Here is a 14,073-nt window from a genome sequence, read left to right on the forward strand (position 1 = left end):
CTCTCTCTCTCTCTCTCTCTCTCTCTCTCCCTCTCTCTCTCTCTCTCTCTCTAATCAATAGAACTCTTACTGCCTTTTACTTCCTCAAAGATCTATCAACATACACCCAGCAAAATAATACAGTTTGAAAATTTAAGAAAATTAAACCACATGTTGAAGTAAGGAAGCTGCAAGGATGAGAAGAGAATAAAATATTGCTTTCAACGATTTATGCTATATCTGGGCTTCTTCACGTTTACAAAGATAGTGGGTTTGCAAGAATCTTCTTGTAAAAAATTTAGAGATAACAAAATGTTTACACGGATTCTTTCCTAAGAATAGATGTAATAATTCATTAAAAATGACCAGAAAACATAAAGTACTAAATACACACACACACACACATATACCCACACACAAATATATATATATCTATATATAATTTTTAAAAATAGAAAATATATTCATATATTCTAATATATTATATATAATGTATATAATGTATATATATTATATATTATATATATAATGTATATTATATACATTATATATAATATATAAATAAATAAAATAATATAGTTTAATATATTTAAACATATTATATATAGTATATAATATTATTTATATGATATGTTAGATAAAATAAACAAATGTATAATTTGTTTTTATATACATTATATATGTGTGTTTATTATATATAAAGTATTAGACATATAACATATAAAGAATAAAACATATATTCATTAAGTTTGTTATTAATTTACAATTCTATTACTTATATACTTACATGGGGATTTGAATTTCTGAAAAGTACATATTTATTATAAAGCCTAAATAGGGGTGTATGATAAAAGAATAAATTTTACAGCCAGTACTCAGATTGTAATTTCAATATCTAGGTTATCCCAATTCTATGAATTTTCTTTCTCACAATGCCATTTCATCTCATTGCTTCATTATATTTTACTTAATGTACATGAGGAGCACCAGGAAATGGCAGAGGACCCTGTTGGAGAATTTTGAATGTATGAGAACATTATCAGTCTGTTTCCCTAATTGGAAACTTTTCTACTTATGGGTAGTTATACTTTGTCGAAAATTACTAGAATATCTGTTAATGTATACCATTTCATTATAGTGGATCAAAGCTATTTTTTATAATTTACATATTTTCTAATTTAATTTTATCCAATATACATTCTCTTTCTTGACTTTCCCAGAATATCTTACTTCTAATCTGCTTGATATCCATATTGTAGGACTGAATTAGACAATGTCTGCATTACACAACTTAGAAAGCTGAAGCACAGATGGTGTGGACCAAGGAATTGGTATATAAACTGCGCCTTTTGATTGCTAACATACTCCATCTTTATAATTATTACACGTATGAAACTTCCCAGGGGAAAAGTCCATGGATGGCCCCAATAATTATTTCTCAGAGATTTAACATTGTGATAATGAAGGAATTAATGTATTCTTTGTGTCTGTCTGTACTACTTTTTATTTGTCTATAAAAACCTTATTTCTATATTTCTGTTGTGAGAGAGTTCCATTCAGGTTATTGATGGCACTCAGAGAACCCTGGTGTGCCTGTTGCTAGTGTTCACTACACATACCATCCAGGCTTCCAGGCATTCACCCAGGCAGCATTGAACTGTCAGTCACTAAGCAAATATCATATTTTAAATATTAATTGTTATCAATTTGTAAACTGGATATAAGTGGAGTTCTATCTCATGTTTTATATTTATAGATAGACAAATGTCCTTAAATATCTGTGTATCAGTTAAACTTTCACATTGAGTAAATAAGAAAAGAAATTCTATAATTTAAGCGTGATGACTTTTAGATCTCTAAGTTCCTGTAAGTGAAAAAGATGATCATAGTCATGGCACAAATTACCAAAACATGAATTCCTAACAGATCATTGCTCATTTTTTCCACTTTGCCAAATGGCATCCTGGGAGCAAAGCAATGGTATACACTCTGAAGCTGTGTGTATTTGTCAATATACTCTGATTTATACCCATTCCTAACTTCTGTAAGTGATCATAAAATATTTTTAAACATAAAATATGTACCATATACTATTCTTTATCATAGGGCTATGAATGCCTGTATGATTAACAAATTATTGATATACATATTGATCTCAGGTGAGGATCCCTAAACAAACCATATAATGTTAAACAGCAGTATTAATTATGAAGGAAAGCAATTCCTGTTGGAACAGAAAGGGAAGCTGGGATGGATCTGGTTTAATGTGAGGTCCTGAGATGAGAGCAAACTTGTGATGAGCGAAAAGCACATGAGTAATTTGGGTACAGCACTGTGACTGAAAGGATGCATTAGGAACTGGCCTGTAGAGGGTAGACCCAGATTTCACAGGTCCTCTGAAGCCCAAAAATAAGTCATATTTTAAATGGAATGAGAAACCCTGGAGAGCCTGGAGCAGAGGAATAATGAGATTTCATTTTCCCTTCATTATGGCAATGTAGAAAACAGACTATAAAAATGCCAGAGTTTGTAAAGATCGCTGAGTCCAATTAGACATTTATTCTACTAGTCTAGCCAGGAAATCATGGACTAAACTATGTAAAGGAGTGAATAGGGTTATCAGTGGTCAGACTCTGAATACATTTTGAAAGTCCAACCAAGAATACCAATTAATTGAACAAGTCCGACAAACAACTTAAAATGCAATGTGGCCCATGGCCTCAGGCTCCGGTCTCTATGCTTTCTCTGCCATGGTGGAGTAAACCTTGAAATATGAGCCTAAATGACCCTCCCTCCTTGAGTTATTTTTATCGGGATGCTTATCAAAGCCCCCAGAAAAGTAAATAACACATCAGTCCTGGTAGAAACGTAAGCTCTAAAACTATAGTCTTTCCTCAGAGCTCTTACTTTGAACAAGAGGAAATATCAGTCTTCAATGGAACACTGAGAACATGTAGTTGGTTATAGCACAACATTAATAATTTTATGATGAAGAAGGAAAGCCATTAACTAGATGTGCTTGCCAGGGTCGCAGAGCAGAGCTTAGAAACTCTGGCTTAACATGGTCAGATGTCATGGTATTCTGCACTCTTTAAGGCAAATGCAGCAGATTTAAAGACAAAGTGCTAACATGCTCTTGTTTCCTTAAATATACTCTTGATGCTTCTTCCTTGAGTTTATTTGTTCTCTTTTCAAAGACAATGAAAACAACACATTGCAGAGATGTGGGTGACTTTCTTTGTAGTCATTTATAGTTTATTTTACATGTATTATGTTCTATTCATCCTCCTAATTCCTCTCAGCTCCATGACCACTGTCATACCCACCTAACTTTGTGTTTTATTCCACCCCCGTCAAGACCCCTTTGCACTTCCCAAACATCCTTAGATGTGTGGTCTTCTACTAGAATGTAGTAGAATTGTTGGCAGTTATACTCTGGAGAAAACTGTATTTTCCTCTCCCAGTGAAATTTGCAATATCCCAATGCTTAGGGATTGAACTTCATGGCCAACCTCATTCCATGCTAGAATTTGGTGTGGTTTGGGACTGCAAAGGTGTTATGCATGCTGAAATAACTATTGTGAGTTTACTTCAGCAACTTTTCTGCTGTGTCCTGAAGACAGTTTTGTTTTGTTTTGTTTTGTTTTTTTCTTTTTTTGTAGTCGACCACCTCCTTATGCCTTTAGACAATTTCTTCCCCACCACTTCCACCATGGTCCTTCATTCATTGGAAGAAACAATATAGTATACATGCTCAGTAGTGAATGAGAACTCTCCAGTCTTTTATTCTCTGTACTTTGGCCAGTTGTGGATCTGAGGTAAACACCATCTACTGCAAACAGAACCTTCTCAGAGATAAGTTATAATTCTATCTACCTCAAGACCCAGCTGTGCCACTTCTGAACATATACCTTAAAGATGCTCTACCATCCAACAAGGACGCTTGCTCAACAATATTCTAGAAGATTTATTTATAGCAGCCAAAAACTGGAACCAACCTAAGTGTAACTCACCAGAAAAATGGATAAGAAAACATATGGTTCATTTACACAATAGAATACTACTTAGCTATTAAAAAACAAGGTCATTATAAAATTTGTAGGCAAATGGATGGAATTAGAAAACATCATCCTGAATAAGATAACCCAGACCAAAAAGGACATGCATAGTATGTACCCACTTATAAATGGATATTAGGCAAAAAGTACAGGACAGCCATGTTGTAAACTAGAAACCCAAAGAAACCAAATAAGTAATGTCCAAGAAAAGATGGTTGAATCTTTCTCAGAAGGTAAAATAAAATAGATATTATAGGTAGATGGATGGAAGGAACTGGGTGGAAAAGGAGAGGGCTATGGAGCCAGGAAGAGGACTAGGTAAAGGAAGAACCGTGGAGAAAGAATGGAAATCAGGGAATGGGGGGAGACAACTCAAGGACATTCTAGAAGATTGAGAGATTTCCCAGGGTGTCTATGGGGGCCACTCTAGCTGAGAATCGTAGCAGTGGAGATAGGGATCCTGAAGTGGTCACCTCCTGTATCTAGGCAAGACTCCCAGTGGAGAGATAAGGATGGCAACCCACCCACAAGCCCTTTGACCCAAAATATGTCTTGCTTATGAGATGCACAGGGACAAAGATGTAGCAGAGACTGAGGACATGAACAATCAGTGGCTGGCCTAAATTGAGACCTATCCCATTGATAAGAACCAATCTCTGACACTACTAATAATACTCTGTTATGCTTACAGACAGGATCCTAGCAAAATGATCCTCTGAAAGGCTCTATCCAGGAGTCATTAGAAACAGATGCAGAGACCTAGAGCCAAACATTAGATAGAGCTCAGGGAGATTTGTGGAAGAGTTTGGAAAATAATTGAGAGATTTTATGAGAACAGGGACTCCACAGGAAGACCAACAGAGTCAACTAATATCGATCCTTGGGGACTCCAAGAGACTAAACCACAAACCAAGAAGTAAGTGAGAGTGGGCTGGACCTAGACCCCAGACACCTATGTAGCAGAAATTTAGCTTGGTTTTCATGTGGATTCCTCAATAATTGGAGCAGGGGCTGCCCTGAATTTGTTGCCTGCCTCTAGATCCCATTCCCCTAACAGGCCCATATTGTCTGGCCTCAGTGGGAAGGGATGCAGTTAGTCCTGTAATGACTTGATGAGCTAGAGGTGGAGTTGGGGCAAGGTGGTGTGTGTGTGTGTGTGTGTTACCCAAAGGGGGTCTCCCCATTCTTAGAGAAGAAGGGGAGGAGGAATGTTGGGAGGATCTGTTTGAATGGGAACTGAAAAGAGAAGGGGGCTGATATTGGGATGTAAAGCAAATTCATTAATTAAAAATGGAGTATTAAAAAATGATTCTGGCACTTGAAAAAATGTTCAACATCCTTAATCATCAGGGAAATGCAAATCAAAACAACCCTGAGATTTCACCTCATACCAGTCAGAATGGCTAAGATCAAAAATTTAGGGTACAGCAGATGCTGGCAAGGATGTGGAGAAAGAGGAACACTCCTCCATTGGTGGTGGGACTGCAAGCTTGCACAACCACTCTGGAAATAAATCTGTTGGTTCCTCAGAAAACTGGACATAGTACTACCAGAAGATCCCGCAATACCACTTCTAGGTATATACCCAGACGATGTTCCAACTGGTAATAAGGACACATGTTCCACTATGTTCATAGCTGCCCTATTTATAATAGCCAAAAGCTGGAAAGAACCCAGATGTCCCTCAACAGAGGAATGGATACAGAAAATGTGGTACATTTACACAATGGAGTACTACTCAGCTATTAAAAACAATGAATTTATGAAATTCTTAGTCAAATGGATGTATCTGTAGGATATCATCCTGAGTGAGGTAACCCAATCACAAAAGATATGATATGCATTCACTGATAAGTGGATATTAGCCCAGAAACCTAGAATACCCAAGATACAATCTCCAAAACACAAGAAAATCAAGAAGAAGGAAGACCAACGTGTGGATACATTGCTCCCAAAATAGGGAATAAAATATCCATGAAAGAAGTTGCAGAGACAAAGTTTGGAGCTAAGACGAAAGGATGAACCATCCAGAGACTGCCCCACCTGGGGTCCATCCCATAATCAGCCACCAAACACAGACACTATTGCACATTCCAGCAAGAACTTGCTCAATCTTTTGTGAGGCTATGCCAGTGCCTGGCAAATACAGAAGTGGATGCCCACAGTCATCTATAGGATAAAACACAGAGACCACAATGGAGGAGATAGAGACATTACCCAAGGAACTGAAAGGGTCTGCAACCCTATAGGTGGAACAACAATATGAACTAATCAGTACCCCGAGAGCTCGTGTTTCTAGGTGCATATACAGCAGAAGATGGCCTAGTCAGCCATCGTTGGGAAGAGAGGCCCCTTGGTCTTGCAAACTTTATATGACCCATACAGTGAAACTCCAGGGCCAAGAAGTGGGAGTGAGTGGGCAGGGGAGTACGGTGGGGGGAGGTTATAGGGGTCATTCAGGATAGCATTTGAAATGTAAATGAAGAAAATATCTAATAAAAACCAAACCAAACAAACAAATACCAAAACAACAACAAAAAAAATCCGATTCTGATGACTAGGAACCACAACCACACATATTATGTGGGTGTTTAGAGATTTACAGTCACACAGATATTGGCGAATTTGTTGCAGGATGTTTGATCACATTGTGAACCTTGAGATTGTTCATTCATTTATTTATTTATTTATTTATTTATTTATTTAAAAAACAAACCTGTTTCTTCTTGTGGTGTAGCTCAGACCTTAGCACATACCTTTAATTCCCCTGCCAAAAATATAAACTTGACCTTAGTATACATCTTTAATCCAAAATAATGAAGGCAAAGTTAGTTTGTAGAAGAAAGTGCCTATGTTTGAAAGTGGTGTCTAATTGAGTGGCAGACAAAGTGACAAATCAGAGAAAGATTTGATAGAATAGCATATGATGAACTCTCAGGAGAAAAGAGAGGAAAGGGAAGCTACTTAGGAGAGCAGCACAGAAAAAAAAAAAAAAAAAAAAAAGAAAAAAAAAAAAAAAAAAGAGCAAAAGAAAAAGTCAGTTTCACCAGGAACATTGTAGAGAGACAGGTTGTAGAGAGAGAATAAGCTAAACACTGAACAAGAAGACAGAGCAAGTCAGAGAATGAGAAAGCCAGAAGATTAGAACAGATTGTCAAAGTTAGTATGAGGCCAAGCAGAGCAACTCAGGAGAGGGTAAGAGAAAGAAGCCAGATGGATTGAGGAGTTTTGAGATAGAACAGCAGAATTGACTAGGCAGCCAGAGTTCAGAAAGAGATAGAAAGGGTGAATTTACTCAGCAGTAGGTCTCAGAGGCTGAAAACACTCTAGTCCTAGATAAGAATTGCAGAGAGGCTACAAGCTTCCAGGATGAGGCCTAAGTCTCCAGACTGAGGCAATAAGCCTCCAGATGACAACTGAACCAGAGAATAAAAGGTACTTTTATAGAAATTTCATTGTGTTGGAGTTTCCCTTTTAAATACGATTTCTTTCTACCCCTCCTCTGTGATTGATTATTTAATTTTACAGAAACCATTATTTCTTTAACATGAGTAGATCATGAAAGAATGACAAATTATAAAATATAAAATGTAAGATTGGAAAAGTTGATTGATGCTAATAAACACCAGATGGGTTGAGACCCACAGAAATGATGAACCATGATATTTTTTCCCCATTATACTGGGTTTAGAAAATTTGCTTTGCTTTTGAAATAATAAGTTTTCTAAAATTAGATCAGTGCATTAAAATCAAAGCATTTTGTGTCTAGAGAAACTGAAAATCTTAACTGGTACTAATTTAGTGAAACACTAATGGGAACTTCCCCACCTGTGTGGGTGTGTAGGCCAAAGAAAACCAAGTGTTTTCATGTTGCTTTGCTCTCAGAATACGAGTGACTGAAGAGCATGCTGCACAATGAGGTAAGATAGAATGAACTTTCTCTTGTTCTGATGAAATGTTCCTTTTGAAGTTTCATGTGAAATGAACCAGATAATGTTTTAATTAGAAAATTAATAAACTAGCCTTGTTTCTAGGCAACACAGATTGAAAGGTAATATAAAAAGATGACTAAATTGTAATTTTCAGAATGTTGTTACAAATAACACAGTTCAAGGTGTTGGGAATGCTGAAATGTCTTGACAATATCATAGAAAATAGAACAAGATAAAAACTTTAGATTAGACTTTCTTAATCTTGAACACATTTATGTTTATTCAGGAACTAACAAACATATGGATACTCATGTCACCCTATGCTATCGTGATCAGAGAATTTTAACACCCCCACACACACCAGGAGTCTTCAGTTTGTTCATATTTAAACTTGTAGGCAACTCAAACACACCAACAGTGTTTTCATAAAGAAAACTCATGTTCAATTTCTGTTAGTAATAGATTCACTTTTAATTTATAGGAACATATAAAAATGATAACAGCCACTACTGAAGAACTTTCAGCTTTTACTCTCATGAAAAATATTGGGTGACAAAACTTAGTACATCTCATCATACCAGCGTCAATGTACTTACTTGTATAGAATGGAAAGAAATTCATGAGAAAAATCCACTCACACTTTGTTACAGAATTGTTCATTACAGCTTCCTTATATTACTTGAACTTTAAATTGTATAATAAATCAATTAACTACAAACCTCAGATTCTTATAATCAATGCTCAAATCTTAAAGCCCAAACTCGAACATTTTAACGAAAAATTGTTCTAGGTTTGTAGAGTATATACTTTATTCCTTGAGAAAGGGAAAGGGGAGAAAGTACTAGAAATTAACTCACCCAAGCAAAACTCGCTGAAGTCAGCAAAGGAACACTTAAGGGTAGAGTCTTTTCTACTTTCCTCAGAAGTAACTGGGGGGATAAAAGAGACACTTTGTAATTTGGAGAAATAAGTGCATGGCTAGAAAGTGATTGTGATGTCTAAATTATACTTGAAAAGCAATGGCTTAACTTAATGTATTGAAGTTCAAAATATTTAAGCAACAGTTAAAATTTAACTTTCAACAAAACAACCCTTTTGTTACATTTATCTTGTTCACTATCTTGAACAATTACCACTCTGTCACACATCACATTAAGCTGAATAAAATACATAGTATTGCTGTGTTATTGAAAAGAAAATTCTAGTATTCTCAGGGTATACAGGAGAAGAAATTAAAGAGACTCATAATGAAACATATTTTCATAAAACAAACATCAAAAGGAGAATGGGAAATATAAATATCTATTGAACAACAGAGTGTTGCTCGATTTTATGAACTGGCGTAGTCTATAGGCAACCCAAGGTCATAAATGTTCATGAAAGACACTACACTCGTGATGTCTTCCACGAGTGAATGTGTGAACTAGAGTCCCTCAGTTAGGTCCTCATTTTCTGCAGTATGGCTTCTATTTCATATATCCTTAAATCTCAGACTTGTTCTGCTGTCAATACTACCTCACCATAAGAAATCAACTTTTCAATTAAAACAGTTGGCATTTCTTATATAAATATATTAGTTCCCTAACAGCTGGACTCATTGCAAAATTTTCTTACATTCCTGAGTTGTACTTTTGTCCCCTCCCTTTTCCCACTCTTTCCCCACCTGCCTCTTCCTGATCCCTTTACTGCCCTCTTACTGTCTTACACTGTTTTTGTTTCCTGATTCCTCTCCCTTCAAGATTCAAAGCATGTTTGCCTCTCTGAGTCAGAATTTATTTCACTTAGCATGATTGTCTTCATTTTTATTCTTTTTGCTTTTTCTGATATAACAAGATCTCTTTTCATTGTCTGCACAGACACTATTCCCTGGTGAATATAGGTCACATTTGTTTATGCATCTATGCATTGATAGGCAAAAGATGGTTCTGTAAAAGCTATTATGAAAGCAGCATTGGTAAACATGGGCATGTAGGTATCTTTACTATATGCAGACTTTGATTGCTTTGGTGGCATACAGATGTATTTCATGATGAATTTACAAACTAATTTGTATCGTAAATAGAGGATATGATTTTTTAAAATGTGTATCCTCCCACAAAATTACTTAGTGTGTTTTATTCATTTGTTTTGTTTTATGGTTTGTTTGGTTGTTTTTTTGTTTTTGTTTTTGTTTTTGTTTGTTTTTTGGCTTGGCTGATAGCCATTCTTCCAAATGGAATGAGATGGAGGTATAGTAGATTTTGATGTTATTACTTATGTTTATCTTTGTTGTTGTTTTTAGTTTAGATAGATTAATAATACCATATAGCCCACATTAGTTTTGAAGGAGTTATATATTGGCTATGCTGGCCTCAAATGAATGATTTTGTAATCTCACATGTCCACAGTGTTAGGATTCAGTTATATTCTACCAAGCCTGGATTCTGATGTACCTTTAAACTGCAATTCCCTGATGACTTAATTTATCAGATATTTTATACCTATTTTCTGTCCATTTACTCCCCTGTTTATATCTACTTAGCTTCTTTGATCATTCTGATGATTTGATCCTTAAGTGTTTTTTTTTTTTATAATTCTTTATTCTGAAAATTAGCCCACCAGCAAATGAATAGCTGACAAAGACTTTCTCTATTTCTGAAAGCCATCTCTTCCTGAATTTTATCGAATTCCTTTCGTCTTGTCAATAGTAAAATTTTCTGAGCCATTGAAACCCTATTCAAGAACTCTATAGCTAACTTTTAAGTGTTAGTTTTACTAATCCCTATTAGATTCAAAGTTACAGGTTTGTACCAAGGTCTTTGATACATTCTGGTTTTCTTTTTGCTGATGCTGAGACAGAAATATGCAGCTTCATCTGCAAGTGGATACATTTTTTCCAAGTGTGTGCTAAAGATTCTCCTATGTCTCCAACAAATATTTTGGCCTCATTATCTACAGAGACTCGTTAGTCTGTTTTTAATATTGTGCCAGTGTCATGTTGTTGTTTTTTTAAATATGGAACTGTAGTGCAACTTTGGTAACTTGCTTCCTTGTTTGAGAAAGACAGTGTCTATGGAGGACAGGTTAGACTGGAACTGACAACATGGTCCAGTTTGGTCTCAACATCATGATCCTCTACCTAAACCTGGTAAGTACTGTGACTAACAGCATTATATTGATTAATAGTAAGCAAAAATGGATACCCATATCATTTTAATTGCAAAGAAATGCTTCCACTTTTGTCCAAATCAATAAAATGTTATTAAATAATCAATTAATGTAGTTTGTTACATAAAACCATATTTTTTATTACTAATTTCTTCAAGAGTTTTCATGATGAAAGGGACATGAATTTTTCAATGGTCTTTTTTTGTGCTTCTATTGAGAATATTTTGGTATTTAGATCCATTTATTTCTTTACCCGATTGATATGTTTATTGACTTGCATATGTTGAACCAGTCCTTGTATTTCTAGAATGAAATCAACTCTCAATCACTTTAATAGATTTTAATATAATGTTTTTATTTATTATTTGAGAATTTCACACATGGTGATATTATTACCAAATCCATGTTGTTTTTAATGTGTGCATGCATGCAAGCACATGCACACACACACACACACACACACACACACACAAAACACGCACACACACATACANACACACACACACACACACACACACACACACACACACAGTCCCCTTTGTGTTGTTCAACTACTGATTATGAGACCTGCCCTGGAGTGTGGTTAATACACCCAATGTTAAGTCATGCAATAAAGCTGATTTTCTGTCTATTAATGAGTATGAGTTGTGAACAGCATATTGGCTAGGGATGATACTTCATGTTTACCTTTCTACTTCTGTGCAAAGATTTTGTCTGGATTGGTTTCTGCAGGTCTGGTCTATGCTGCTTATCCTTTTCATCCTCAGTATGTGTTTATATAACACTGGTGTGAGTTTCCTAATGACAGAAAGCCCTAGATCTTATTTTGTGTTCTAATGAGTGAGTCTGCACCATCATTTCAGAATTAAGATTATTTATGGATAGGATTTTAATGTAAAGGCATTTATTAATTGCTGATATTTTTAGGATGATTTTTATTGGTTGTTTAAGATACTATGTATAATTTTTCTTCTCTTTTATTTATGCTGTAGAGTTCATAATTCATGAAATGCTTGGTATTTTTCCTTATTACTATTCAATTATCTATTTTTCAAACTAGGTTTAATTTATCCTGAAGTTTTATGCTTGTGTATGTATTTCTTAATTTTTGTGTAAGACTCCTTTGTGTGTCTTCAGGTGGTGCTTTTTATAAGGAAGAAGAATTTTTCATTGCTGACTGATTCTTGAATATGGTCTCTAAATCATTACCAGAGCTGTCTTAACAACAGTGATTTTAAATACGGGCCCTATGATCTGTTGTTTCACAAGTTGAGCTTATTTTCCTTTTAACACACCCAATATATGTTCTGATGCACCTGGGACAGGCAACCTCTAAAGCAAGACAGGTCAAACAAAGCTAGCCAACCAGCTGCCTTTCTCATGAGTTAAACACTGCATTGTTCTCCTTTTGCTAGACTTACTCCTAAAGAGCTCAATAAATCCTAGCCAGATGTAACAAAGCAGGAAGAAAGCAATTGTGAAAGTTGTTTACTCTTTTCCTAACACCATTGGCGATATTCTGCTGCACCTGCAGACAGCCTAGCATAACTGATCAGACAGGCTTGACTCAGCAACCAGGAAAACAGATACAGTGGCTCATAGACAAGAGTAAGTAGAGTTTGTGGAAGATTGGGGGGGGGGGGGGATTGAAGGAGCCAGAGATGTCAAAGACATCACAACAAAACCTACAGAATCCCCTATAGGTTCTTTTATTGTTGAGAATGGTTTTAGCTATCCTAGGTTTTTATTATTCCAAATGAATTTGCAAATTGCCCTTTCTAATTCAGTGAAGAATTGAGTTGGAATTTTGATGGGGATTGCATTGAATCTGTAGATTGCTTTCCGCAGGATAGCCATTGTTACTATATTAATCCTGCCGATCCATGAGCATGGGAGATCTTTCCATTTTTTTGAGATATTCTTCAATTTCTTTCTTCAGAGACTTGAAGGTTTTGTCATACAGATCTTTCACCTCCTTACTTAAAGTCACACCAAGGTATTTTATATTTTTTGTGACTATTGTGAAGGGTGTTGTTTCCCTAATTTCTTTCTCCTCCTGTTTATCCTTTGTGTAGAGAAAGGCCATTGATTTCTTTGAGTTAATTTTAAATCCAGCTACTGCACTGAAGCTGTTTATCAGGTTTAGGAGTTCTCTGGTGGAATTTTTAGGGTGACTTATGTATACTATCACATCATCTGCAAATAATGGTATTTTGATTTCTTCCTTTCCAATTTGGATCCCCTTGTTCTCCTTTAGTTGTCGAATTGTTCTGGCTAGGACTTCAAGTACTATATTGAATAAATAGGGAGAAAGTGGGCAGCCTTGTCTAGTCCCTGATTTTAGTGAGATTGCCTCCAGCTTCTCTCCATTTACTTTGATGTTGGCTACTGGTTTGCTATGTATATTGCTTTTATTATGTTTAGGTATGGGTCTTGAATTCCTGATCTTTCCAAGACTTTTATCATGAAGGGGTGTTGAATTTTGTCAAATGCTTTCTCAGCATCTAAAGAAAAGATCATGTGGTTTTTGTCTTTGAGTTTTTTTTATATAGTGGATTACATTGATGGATTTCCACATATTAAACCATCCCTGCATCACTGGGATGAANCCTACTTGGTCATGATGTATGATCATTTTGATGTGTTCTTGGATTCGGTTTGCAAGAATTTTACTGAGTATTTTTTGCATTGATATTCATAAGGAAAATTGGTCTCAAGTTCTCTTTCTTTGTTGGATCTTTGTGGAGTTTAGGTATCAGAATAATTGTGGCTTCATAGAACGAATTGGGTAGAGTACCTTCTGTTTCTATTTTGTGGAATAGTTTGAGGAGAGTTGGCATTAGGTCTTCTTTGAAGGTCTGATAGAACTCTGCACTAAACCCATCTGATCCTGGGCTTTTTTTGGTTGGGAGACCATTAATGACTGCTTCTATTTTCTTAGGGGAAATGGGACTGTT

The 14,073-nt window shown here is 35.6% G+C and overlaps 1 protein-coding gene across 3 annotated transcripts in view; it reads right to left on the reverse strand.

The window, feature by feature from the left end:
- Positions 1 to 14,073, reverse strand: part of Ano3 (anoctamin 3) — a 285,933-nt gene that overhangs the window by 198,924 nt on the left and 72,936 nt on the right. For 2 of the 3 annotated variants that reach the window (XM_029536329.1, XM_029536330.1), the window contains exon 3: positions 8,827 to 8,898. The exons of the other annotated variant lie outside the window; for it this stretch is intronic. In XM_029536329.1, coding sequence (XP_029392189.1) covers positions 8,827 to 8,898 — 72 coding nt within the window. The remainder of the gene's footprint in view (positions 1 to 8,826; positions 8,899 to 14,073) is intronic. 3 annotated transcript variants of the gene reach the window in all.

This window comes from Mus pahari, chromosome 3, assembly GCF_900095145.1.
Source record: "Mus pahari chromosome 3, PAHARI_EIJ_v1.1, whole genome shotgun sequence".
Classification (NCBI taxonomy): domain Eukaryota; kingdom Metazoa; phylum Chordata; class Mammalia; order Rodentia; family Muridae; genus Mus; species Mus pahari.